This window comes from Rhinoraja longicauda, chromosome 20 (assembly GCF_053455715.1).
Source record: "Rhinoraja longicauda isolate Sanriku21f chromosome 20, sRhiLon1.1, whole genome shotgun sequence".
Classification (NCBI taxonomy): domain Eukaryota; kingdom Metazoa; phylum Chordata; class Chondrichthyes; order Rajiformes; family Arhynchobatidae; genus Rhinoraja; species Rhinoraja longicauda.
In genome coordinates, this window is record NC_135972.1 from 18,016,263 (window position 1) to 18,028,374 (window position 12,112).

The 12,112-nt window shown below is 49.3% G+C and overlaps 1 protein-coding gene across 3 annotated transcripts in view; it reads right to left on the minus strand.

Moving 5' to 3' along the window:
• The window catches only part of prickle1b (prickle homolog 1b), a 117,311-nt gene that overhangs the window by 23,023 nt on the left and 82,176 nt on the right, over positions 1 to 12,112 (minus strand). Inside the window, exon 1 of one of the 3 annotated variants that reach the window (XM_078417072.1) lies at positions 7,675 to 7,719. The exons of 1 other annotated variant lie outside the window; for it this stretch is intronic. Coding sequence is in view for 1 of the 2 variants with exons in the window: in XM_078417070.1 (XP_078273196.1) it covers positions 5,643 to 5,658 (16 nt within the window). In the remaining variant the exon portion in view is untranslated. Of the gene's footprint in view, positions 1 to 5,642; positions 5,849 to 7,674; positions 7,720 to 12,112 lie in introns of those variants that run through there. One more of the 3 variants, XM_078417070.1, reaches the window with a different exon arrangement.

Consider the following 12,112-nt stretch of genomic DNA (forward strand, 5'->3'; position numbering starts at 1 on the left):
CTACCCCTGTACACTAGCACTATCCTAGCATCTTATTAGATTAAAAGGTACAAATACGAAGGCAGGTTTGTCTTGGAAAATACAGGAGATGGACAAATGCAGCCTCATGAACTGCATTGATAGCTGCATTTAATCATTACTCACAGAGCCAGGTGGAAGCAATGTTTGCTGATAACTACAAGCACTAAACATTGTTCTTTGGATGAAAGCAGATAAGGATTTCATTGAAAGACAAAGTGCTGGAGTAATTCAGTGGGTCAGACAGCATCTCTGGAAAACATGGATAGGTGACCTATCCATGTTTTCTAGAAAGGACGGGTCTCTTTGTTTTTGTACACCAGCGTTTGCAAGTCATTGTTTCTCCTAAGAATTGTATTATTCCAGTTTATATCCAATGAATATGACAAGTAAGCACTCAACTCTGGAAACTGCACCAGTTATGTCATTTGAGTAATTAAGCTTTATCCCAAATGTTAATGGGGTAACTCGAATGCATCTGCTTCAGCTGACATTTCTTGCTCACTGCCATCCATCACCATCAAACAGTCTCAAGGGCCAACTAATATTTTGGCCACTGTTTCATATCAGTTCTGATGCTAATCATAGTTATACAGTGTGGAACCAGGTCCTTTGGCCCAACTTGCCCACACCGACCAACATGTCCCATCTGCACTAGTTCCACCTGCCTGAGTTTGGCCCACATCTCTCTAAACTTGTCCTATCAATGTACCTGTCCAAATTTTTCTTAAACATTTCAATAAGTACCTGGCTCAACCACCTCCTCTGGCAGCTCGTTCCATATACCAAATACCCTTAGTGTAAAATAGTTGCCTCTCAGGTTCCTATTAAATTATAGACAATAGACAATAGGTGCAGGAGTAGGCCATTCAGCCCTTCGAGCCAGCACCGCCATTCAATGCGATCATGGCTGATCACTCTCAATCAGTACCCCGTTCCTGCCTTCTCCCCATACCCCCTCACTCCGCTATCCTTAAGAGCTCTATCCAGCTCTCTCTTGAAAGCATCCAACGTACTGGCCTCCACTGCCTTCTGAGGCAGAGAATTCCACACCTTCACCACCCTCTGACTGAAAAAGTTATTCCTCATCTCTGTTCTAAATGGCCTACCCCTTATTCTTAAACTGTGGCCCCTTGTTCTGGACTCCCCCAACATTGGGAACATGTTATCTGCCTCTAATGTGTCCAATCCCCTAATTATCTTATATGTTTCAATAAGATCCCCCCTCATCCTTCTAAATTCCAGTGTATAGAAGCCCAATCGCTCCAGCCTTTCAACATAATTCTTCCCCCTTCACTATAAACCTATGTCCTCTGGTTCTCAATTCCCCTACTCTGGGGAAGAGACTGTGCGTCTAATCCTTCCTTTTTCATCACCACCTCGTGTCATACGACCAACCATTCCCCAAGGGAATGCATTCTCATCAGTTTTGATGGAAACTGTAACTGTGATGAATCACAAACACAGCCTGTGGACACAGTCAAATGTTAAACTCATGACATTCATTACAGCAAGACAGGTTTGTCTCTCTTGAAATTGTACTGAGGTTTTAAGACATATGTATTAAGAAAGCATCTTGGAGCAGCAGAAGAAGTGCATCAGAATCAGGCAAGCTACGGGACAAGCAGCTAAAACAATCCCCTACAGTGAGTTTTGAAATAATGACTGAGGATAAAGAGCGTTTTCAGGGCTTGTGAAGCAATCTCCATGCAATACAAAATTATCTTACACTACGATTTCTGTTTGGGGCAGTGGGGTAGAGCTGCCTCACAGCTTCAGCAGCCCGGGTCCAATCCTGACCTCAGGTCCTGGCTGTGTCAAGTTTAGATGCTCTCCCTGTGGCCACGTGGGTTTCCTTCAGGTGCTGCAGTTTTCTTCCATATCCCAGAGACATGCGGCTTGTTAACATAATCAGCAAATTTAAATCTAATGTGTGGTTGAAGAGCAGCAGAACCTGGGAGGTGTTGATAGGAATGTGGGGGAAATAAAAGAGGGTCGATTTAGGATTAGTATCAATGGTCAAAGTGGACTCAGTGGGCCGAAGGGCCTGTTTCCGTGCTGTACCTCTCTATGACTTTATATGGACATTTGCTCAGTGTTGTGCATGAAGTGAATTATATATCAGCGAGACCAAGCGCAGGCTCGGCGATCGTTTCGCTCAGTCCGCCTAAACCTACCTGATCTCCCGATTGCTCAACACTTGAACCACCCTCCCGTTCCCACACTGACCTTTCTGGCCTGAGCCTCGTCCACTGTCAGAGTGAGGCCCAGCGCAAATTGGAGGAACAGCACTTCATATTTCGCTTGGGCAGCTTACACCCCAGTGGTATGAACATTGACTTCTCCAACTTCAAGTGGCCCTTGATTTCCCTCTCACTCCATCCCCTCCCCCTTCCCAGTTCTCCGACCAGTCTTACTGTCACCGACTACATTTTATCCCTGACATCAGTCTGCAGAAACATCACCCATTCCTTCTCTCCAGAGATGCTGCCTGCCCCACTGACCAGGGGCCACAGTTCAATAATAAGGGGTAGGCCATTTAGAACTGAGATGAGGAAAACCTTTTTCACCAAGAGACAATAGACAATATGTGCAGGAGTAGGCCATTCAGCCCTTCGAGCCAGCACCGCCATTCAATGCGATCATGGCTGATCACTCTCAATCAGTACCCCGTTCCTGCCTTCTCCCCATACCCCATCACTCCGCTATCCTTAAGAGCTCTATCCAGCTCTCTCTTGAAAGCATCCAACGAACTGGCCTCCACTGCCTTCTGAGAGTTGTGAATTTGTGGAATTCTCTGCCTCAGAAGGATGCATTCAAAAGAATCACTGGATGCATTCAAAAGAGAGTTAGATAGAGCTCTTACGGCTAGTGGAATCAAGGGATATGGGGAGAAGGCAGGACGGGGTACTGATTGTGGATGATCAGCCATGATCATATTGAATGGCCTACTCCTGCACCTATTGTCTATGTATCTATGTATTCCACATTCTTGGATGGGTACATTGACAATTTTGGGAAATAATCCTGTTTCCCCAAAGTAACTCTATGCCAACTGCACTCCTCAACAGATTGTGAATATTGACTGAATCAGTTTCCCAAGAATACCAAACATTGACTAACTGCAGGTGTTGTTACTGGCAGCTTCTCACATGATGCAGATGTTACCAGATGTTTCAGAAACTACCTGTGCACCCAAGCAACAGAAACAACACTGAAATGTGACAATTCAAAAAGAAAATTCACAGAAACAAATCTTTATAAATCTAGAAACAAGGAACTTCAGATGCTGGTTTACAAATGACACAATCAATATGCTGGAGTAACTCAGCAGGACAGGCAGCATCTCTGGAGAAAGGTTATTAAGGATGGTCCCAACTCGAGTCTGAAGAAAGATCCGACCCAAAACCTCACCCATCCATGTTCTTCAGAGAGGCTGCCTGTCCCATAGAGTTACTCCAACACTTTGTGCCTGCTTTATGAATCTGGAAAATAGAACTGCTGATACTCTAATTTTTGAGTTCTGATATTTTTATTGGCTCTGTAATTGTAACAAAAATAAGTATGTTGCAGTACAGCCAACGAAAAAAAGTTTTCTTGTAATCAGATAGTTTCTACTCCAGCCCAAATGGATAGTACAGCTTTTGCTATGGAGCTTAAAAGTCCTTCTCTTTTTTTCCCGCTGACTGAGCGGCAGTGTCAGCGGTAAACCTTGTTCCAATGCACACACGCACTCAGGTTACACACTCTCACCTGTTGGCTGGCGAACAACACGCTCCTTTGTTGCATTTAACAAGTCCTGCTTCAGACAGGTTTCAGTGGGGACATTCTATAGGTAGCGGCGAAGCCCAAGCGGATGGTGCGATATTTAACAAACTCGGGGCTTCAGTGCAAGTGTGCGGGAACCCTTGGCCAGGTTCCACCTCATAACAGAAACTTCTAAAGTCCTTGGCCATTTTGAAACTAATTTTTTTTTTAAACCCACCCTACAAACATACAGTATATACACGCAGCACAGATTTGGCAGTGGAAGAAAAAAGGGGCTGCGTTAGTTTGGAAATGTTTTAATTTATAAAGTGAAATCAAATCGTAGACATCTGGTTTAGCTTTGCTACAGTAAATCTAATTGCAATTTGTTAAGTGACCTGGTTTTTAAAGATCCAGTGATGGATTAATTAATGTGAATTAAACATAAAGCAATACATAACTGATCCCTAGTTTTTATACATGTGGACTTTGCGTTTTAATTTTCATATTTAAACCTGAAATTACTGATGGGCGCATTCTTGGCATGAAGTCCATGGGGTTTATTTCAATAATCGTTCCTTCAAGAGGCGCAGTTTCGGGATCACCACTGTAGACCTGGACATGTCTGTCTGTCTGCCCAGTGGATGGCAATTGTAGAATAGTTTCACCTCTGATTCCAGCAGGACGACCTTAAGCTACAGCGGGCAACGCTCTCATGCGGCAGGGCAGCCAGCGGTCGCTACTGCACCCACGTACGCCGGCCCGGACACCCCACGGCCCGGCTGCGAGACCTCCCACAGGCGGGTCGCCATCGCTGGGCTTCACACGTGGATCAGACTCTCCAGCGAACGCGGAACACACGGGAGAGAGAGAGGGGGGTGGGGGGAGAGAGAGAGAGGGGGGGGGGTGGTGGGGGGGAGAGAGAGAGTGGAGAGCGGGAGGGGGGGGAGAGAGAGGGGGAGAGAGAGAGAGAGAGAGGGGGGAGAGAGGGAGGGGAGGGGAGAGAGAGATGGGGAGGGGAGAGATGGGGAGAGAGAGAGAGGGCAGCTTAGCGCTCTCATCGCTGCACAAGTTCAGGAGAAGCGAGGGGGGTCCAGGGAGGGGGTGGGGGGACTGGGGAAGTGGGGTGGGGGGACTGGGGAAGTGGGGGGGGGGGACTGGGGAAGTGGGGGGGGGGGGACTGGGGAAGTGTGGGGGACTGGGGAAGTGGGGTGTGATCTGGACTCATGTACGAGCTGGGGCCGCTGTGCTCAGGGCTGGTTCATCTCTGCCAGTGGGAACAATCAATGCCGGGGAAAGGTTTAAGGCTGACATTAAAATAGACGCTAAAGGGTGAATTATTCAAGTTGAAGTCCACAATAACTGCACAGCCAGCAAACAGCGTGTAGATTGGAGTCACTTCAGCTTTCTGTGTCAATCTACAGTCTTTAGATCACTTTAGTTTCACCCTAATTAACTTTCATTACAATGATGATCTTGCACCGTGGACACGAGCAGAGTCAAGTCAAGTCCAGTCAACGCGTCTTCTCCAGTCTCCACATTTCGGATCATTTTATATCAGCAGCGGCCTCTCCTCCCGGGGATTTGGGGGTTTATTTCAGCGCCGCCCCCAGGCAGCCGCCGCTTGGGCTTGGGTGGACCCAACCCCAACCCCAACCCCGACCCCAGCCCCAACCCCAGACCCCGGCCCCAACCCCAGACCCCGGCCCCGGCAGGGAGCGCCCCCGGCCCGACCCACTCCCAACCCATCGCTCCCTCCCTCCCTCCCTCCACACATCCGTGCCCGGGTCCACAGTCTGAGGCGGTGACACCCGATCACAAGGGACCACATCCACAGCAGCCCAACACCCCCTCCCAAAACAAGTCTGCGCTCTTACCTTGCGAGTATTGCATGTGCGAGTGGGTTAGTGGGGTATCATGCTCGGCACAGACACCGCGGGCCGAAGGGTCGTTGGCTGCCCTGAACTCCCGCTGTGTAACTGTGCAGCGCAGTCAGACCCAGAGAGACTGGAGGCGCAGCTCCTTGTAGCGGCCCCACACTTACACATCCGACTGCTTGTGTTCATTGGTGTAACCGGCCCCTGAACAGAGGGGGTCGGGCTGGGAGACAGCCCCACAAACCCTGGTGGCACTCTCAGCTCTGCGGTCCTTGCGAGCTGAGGACGCGAGGGTGGGAGGGAGGGAGAGAGAGGGAGGGAGGGGTGGGAGGGAGAGAGAGAGGTAGGGAGGGAGGGAGGGAGGGAGAGAGGGAGGGAGGGAGGGAGGGAGGGAGGGAGGGAGGGAGGGAGGGAGGGAGGGAGGGAGGGAGGGAGGGAGGGAGGGAGGGAGGGAGGGAGGGAGGGAGGGAGGGAGGAGGGAGGGAGGGAGGGAGGAGGGAGGGAGGGAGGGAGGAGGGAGGGAGAGAGGGGGGAGGGAGAGGGGGAGAGGGACGGAGAGGGAGGGAGGGAGGGAGAGGGAGGGAGGGAGGGAGAGGGAGGGAGGGAGGGAGGGAGAGGGAGGGAGAGGGAGGGAGAGGGAGAGGGAGGGAGAGGGAGGGAGAGGGAGGGAGAGGGAGGGAGAGGGAGGGAGAGGGAGGGAGGGAGGGGGAGGGAGGGAGAGGGAGGGAGGGAGAGGGAGGGAGGGGGAGGGAGGGAGGGGGAGGGAGGGAGAGGGAGGGAGGGAGGGAGGGAGGGAGGGAGGGAGGGAGGGAGGGAGGGAGGGAGGGAGGGAGGGAGGGGGGGAGGGAGGGAGGGAGGGGGGGAGGGAGGGAGGGAGGGAGGGAGGGAGGGAGGGAGGGGGGGAGAGGGAGAGGGAGAGGGGGAGAGGGAGAGGGGGAGAGGGAGGGAGGGGGAGGGGGAGAGGGAGGGAGGGGGAGAGGGAGGGAGGGGGAGAGGGAGGGAGGGAGGGAGGGAGGGAGGGAGGGAGGGAGGGAGAGGGAGGGAGGGAGGGAGAGGGAGGGAGGGAGGGAGAGGGAGGGAGAGGGAGAGGGAGGGAGGGAGGGAGAGGGAGGGAGGGAGGGAGAGGGAGGGAGGGAGGGAGAGGGAGGGAGAGGGAGAGGGAGAGAGAGAGAGGGTGGGAGGGAGGGGTGGGAGGGAGGGAGGGGTGGGAGGGAGGGAGGGGTGGGAGAGAGGGAGAGAGGGAGGGGTGGGAGAGAGGGAGGGAGGGAGGGGTGGGAGAGAGGGAGGGAGGGGGGGTGGGAGAGAGGGAGGGAGGGGGGGTGGGAGAGAGGGAGGGAGGGGGGGTGGGAGGGAGAGGGAGGGAGGGAGAGGGAGGGAGGGGGGGTGGGAGAGGGAGGGAGGGAGGGGGAGGGAGGGAGGGGGAGAAGGAGGGGGAGAAGGAGGGGGAGAGGGAGGGGGAGAGGGAGGGAGGGGGAGAGGGAGGGAGGGGGAGAGGGAGGGAGGGGGAGAGGGAGGGAGGGAGAGAGAGAGAGGGAGGGAGGGAGGGAGGGAGGGAGGGAGAGAGAGGGAGGGGGAGAGAGGGTCCCGACCCACAGCAGGCGAGCAGTCACAGCACCCGTCCCTGTTCTGCTCCAAACACATTCCTCGCTCCCACAACGGATCCACTCCCCGTCACATCTATTTACATTCCAAGATCACTCTTCCCCGCTCTCCCTGAAGCCCTTCTTCTAGGAAACAAGCTGCCGGTATTCCCCCCACTTTACTGGAGATTTATATCTCACACACACACAAACATCCACATGCCAAGTAAACGCAGTTTGCCGGTGTGGATGGCCTTAATCCCCAGAGACTCTGCTGCATATTCCACCCTGTAATCATATTTATAAACTCCTCGCACAATCCTACTCTACGCCACCGAGTCTGCAAGAAGGTACACAACAGCAGCGCACATACCGCTGGAAAAGGCACATTGTCCGACCTGTTGAAGAGGTTGCCCAGGCTGGGCTCCGTGTGTCTTACCTCATCTGCTTACCTTATCTGCTCTGGGACAGTGCTTGCTGGAGACCGAGGGGGGATGTTTATGGGATGGTCTGCGGACAAAGACTCCAGAAACTAAAGTTAACTTCCTCTTGTGCCTTTACACACACACGCGTACACACACACAGAATGTCGCCCACACGCACAAACGCAGACTCAATCACAGAAACAGACAGGCACACTTACAAAGAATGACACACATGCACAATCATATTCATACACACACATTCAGAGACACACAGACACACTCACATACAAAGTCTCTCACACACACTCTCTCTCTCTCTCTCTCTCACACAGGCACCCACACTCACAAAAACTCTTCCTTCACAATTAACAATGCTGTCAGCATGCTGTAGCATTGTGCCAGAATAATTTAACATGTCTCCACAGATGCTGAAGTGGTCATTAACATATGAATTCTTACACCTCATTTCCTAAAGAGGTATCATCTTTCTTGTGCTCTCCTTTATCGCCTCTTCAAGTGGAGATAGCTAATGTTATATCATTATGTTAAAAAAAAAAGTTGGCTGTGGGTTGTGTAGTTAATCAGAGGTGTTAATAGCTGATATATTACCTTGATGCCAATTCAATTGTACAATGTAATGGAAACTAAGCCTTTCATTAGGAATTTAAAGTACAAATCATCATGATTTCTTTTCAGTAATGAGGCAGGGTGGTTCCAGGTAACAGTCCCCACTGTATGACTTGACCTGTTCAATTGTCTCGGGGTGGGAACAGAAAAGCTGCTCCACAGTCACTTGGAGCACCTGAGACAATGCTGAGACAATGGATGCTCCACCCTCTCCACCACTGCTCTTGTTAGTGACCAAGATATCTCAGAGGTAGACAACTGGAGTAACTCAGCGGGTCAGGCAGCATCTCAGGAGAGAAGGAATAGGTGACGTTTTGGGTCGAGACCCTTCTTCAGACTCTGTCTTCCAGTCTCCTACTACATCCTATCATTGTCCCGCCCCCTCCCCTGACATCAGTCTGAAGAAGAGTCTCGACCCGAAACGTCACCCATTCCTTCTCTCCTGAGATGCTGCCTGACCCGCTGAGTTACTCCAGCATTTTGTGTCTACCTTCAGTTTGAACCAGCATCTGCAGTTATTTTCCTATACAAGATATCTCAGAGGGTCAGGCTGAACAGAGCTGGTCCACAATGAGCAGGAAAGTCAATGGTTTTGCAGTGTTCACAGCAATTCCTAAATGGGAAATTTCTGTTGCCTATGATGGTGCTGCAAGCAAGATGTTTTACTGTGCCTGTCTGTACCTCACCTTCCTTGTGCATGTGACAATAAACTCCACTCGACTTCAACAAAACTCTGGTTTCCGACGTTTACAAGTGCAGCAATAATGGAATTGTTTGGTCAATGACACAGCACACAAAGCCCTTTGTTAGCTGATTACTTGGCATCAATCTGCCAGCAGCAATTCAATGCAAAGCAGCAATCTCACACCACAACCACGGGCTGATATTGCAAAGTGAGATGAATGCTTGCAGACATGCCTGCACTGACTCAGCAGACCAGAGGCGGCACAGTTGGTAGAGACACTGCCTCAGAGCTTCCGTGACACAGGGCTCGATCTGTGTTTGATCAGGGTTGTGTGGGTGGAGTTGGTAACTTCTCCTTGAGCCTGTGGTCGCATCTCAAAGATGTCTGGGCTGGTAATTAATTGTCCACAAGCGTGTAGCTGCGTGGAATAATGTGTGATTTGTGTCAATTGTTGGCATGGACTCAATGGGCCAAAAAGGTCTGTTTCTGAAAGGTCTACCTCTCGATGAGAACAAGCTAGTGTCACACCAGTGATTCCTGGGATTCTGAGATATTCACTAATGGATCACCAGAATAACATGGTTTGCACTCATTAAGAAGATTTTTGTGGGGTATTTGTAAAAGATAACAGTCAACAGGGAAAATACAGAGTGCACGTTTCCTTTAGTAATCCAGAATAATAGATCGTAACCATACAATTAGAGCCTAATGATTCAGGAACAAAATCTGGAAGTATCCTGACTCACAAAAAGGCAGTGGAAGTTTATATATTTCCCCCCAAAGGTCTGTGGATGATAGGCAACTGGAATGGTCCACATGGAATAAAAGGCTTTCTGACAAATAAGCACATCAAGGGATAAGGAAGAAAGACGTTAAATGGAGTCAAGGTTGACATGCCACACGGCGTGATTGATGGTGGAGTGGGCACGGTGGATCGTATCTCTGCTTGCCCCTAGTGCTACCAGTCAGGTGGGCTGCAGCCAGAGAGGAGAAGTCTTTATACAACCCCTGGCCACCTGCAGAGACACAAACCTCCTTTTGTTGGCTGCGCTCCCAGCAGCTTTAAAGACACAAAAGCTTTTAGTATTGGGATACGCTCTGCACAAAGTTAACGCGGAAACCACTTTTCACGTGTTTCCACGCTGAGCCTGTGCCTTGTGAACGTGTTTGTTAAACGAGCAGACCAGCCGTGTGACATAAAAGGAGGCCACTCTACCTAGTCTGTCAAGCATGGAGATAAGAACAGGCACGGAACAAAGGAATGGATAGATAAAACAGTACACTGTTTGTTGCCTTTGGATACATTTATGTTTTTCACACAAGTAATTACCTTAGGCATACAGTCCTGATTGAAAGCTCTCACAAAGGATTTGTCCAGTGCTGATAACTGTGTGGCCAGGCACTATATATTCCGTCAATGCCAGTTTATAGTTTACGCTTCATTTACGTTTCAGAACTGTTTTAAGTAGTGGGAACATTGCCACTATGCACTTAGTTGCTTTACAGCAACATTTTAACCTAACTCATCGTCCTCCCATTCTACCACTGCCCCACCTGACTCCCTTTTATATTGTGGGAATATTGCCGAGCAGTGAGACACAATTGTTCCGGTCCCAGCATGAACACCACCAAATCCAGGCTGCTAGTTGTTGAAAAACTTGTTAAAACCTTTGCCACGATAACAAAGCCCAAAATGCCAGGAGTGTTTCAAGGAACTAGAACTAAAAATCTGAATGATACAGTTTGTGAAACTTGCACATGGCTTTATCACCACTGTCTCACAAAATAAAACATCACAAAGTAGCTTCAAGTTTATTGAAACATGTATTATCACCATAATGTATATCTGTGTTCCAGCATCAGTATTTGCTATTCCATTTTTGTACTACTCTTTATACTGGATTTAACCTCAAAGACTATGGGTGTTGTCTGTATGGAGTTTGTACATTCTCCCTGTGACCTGCGTGGGTTTTCTCTGAGAGCTCCAGTTTCCTCCCACACTCCAAAGGCGTACAAGTTTGTAGACTAATTGGCTTGGAAAAATCGTAAATTGTCCCTAGTGTGTGTACGATAGATAGTGTTAGTATGCAGGGAGCATTGGTTGGCGCGGACTCAGTAGGCCGAAGGGCCTGTTTCCACGCTGTATCTCCAAACTAAACTAAACTACACTAAGATGCATCTTTGGCTGCCAGTTGACAGACAAGCTAAGAACTGACAGTGCAAAACCACATCTAGGGTAGGAAAGAAACAATTTACTGAACGTTTCTACAGACGTCCCTAAAGAAAAATCACAAGCTAGAGACTGAATAGTGTGGAGCCTGACTCCCGAGTGCCACTTGACCCAATGCTGATTTTACTCGGGTTAGATTATGCTGGAGATCATTTCACGAGATACACCCCAAGCAAATTGTACTCGTTCATGACAAATTTTGGGCATCAGACACAATGCCAGCTGCACCTACATAACTTTGACCAGAAACCATCGTAAGAAGACATAGACTGAGGAGAAGATCCATTAGCTTTTGTACATATTCTACCATTCAATAGTACGTGGCTGATCTTTCACCTCAGCACCACTTCCACACACCATTCCCATATTTCTTTTCCCAGAATATCCCAAAAAATCTGCATTTCTGCCTTGAATTTACTCAGTGACTGAGTGCTTTAAGTGAGGATGGTCAACAGGAAAAGTTTTCCAAACGTAGCTATCTAGTCAAAGGTGGCATTAGATCAAAGAGAAAGGCTTCCAATGTTGTCCAATAACGAGTTCAGCCAGAGGACTGGTAACATTTCAGAATTCAGCAAAGGAGGACCAAGCATCAATAAGGAAATGGAAAGTTGCAACTTGGATTTGCCGAGCAAGACTCTAAAAACTTCTTTAGATATTCAGGAAAGAAAAGATGAGCTCATTAATGAGTCTTTTACAGACAAACAGGAGAAAATGTAGCTGCAATGGGGAAATGGAAGAGGAATTCAACAAATATTTTGTACTTTAGTAAAGAGGGAGACAATCTCCCAGAAATGATGGAGAATTCGACACCTAGAGTAAAGAAGAAGGTCAAAAAATTAGCTTTAGATTAAGACTATTATTAGAGGAATTATAAGGGACTCTATGACACCACACGATCTACTCTCTCTTCTTGCTGCTACCAT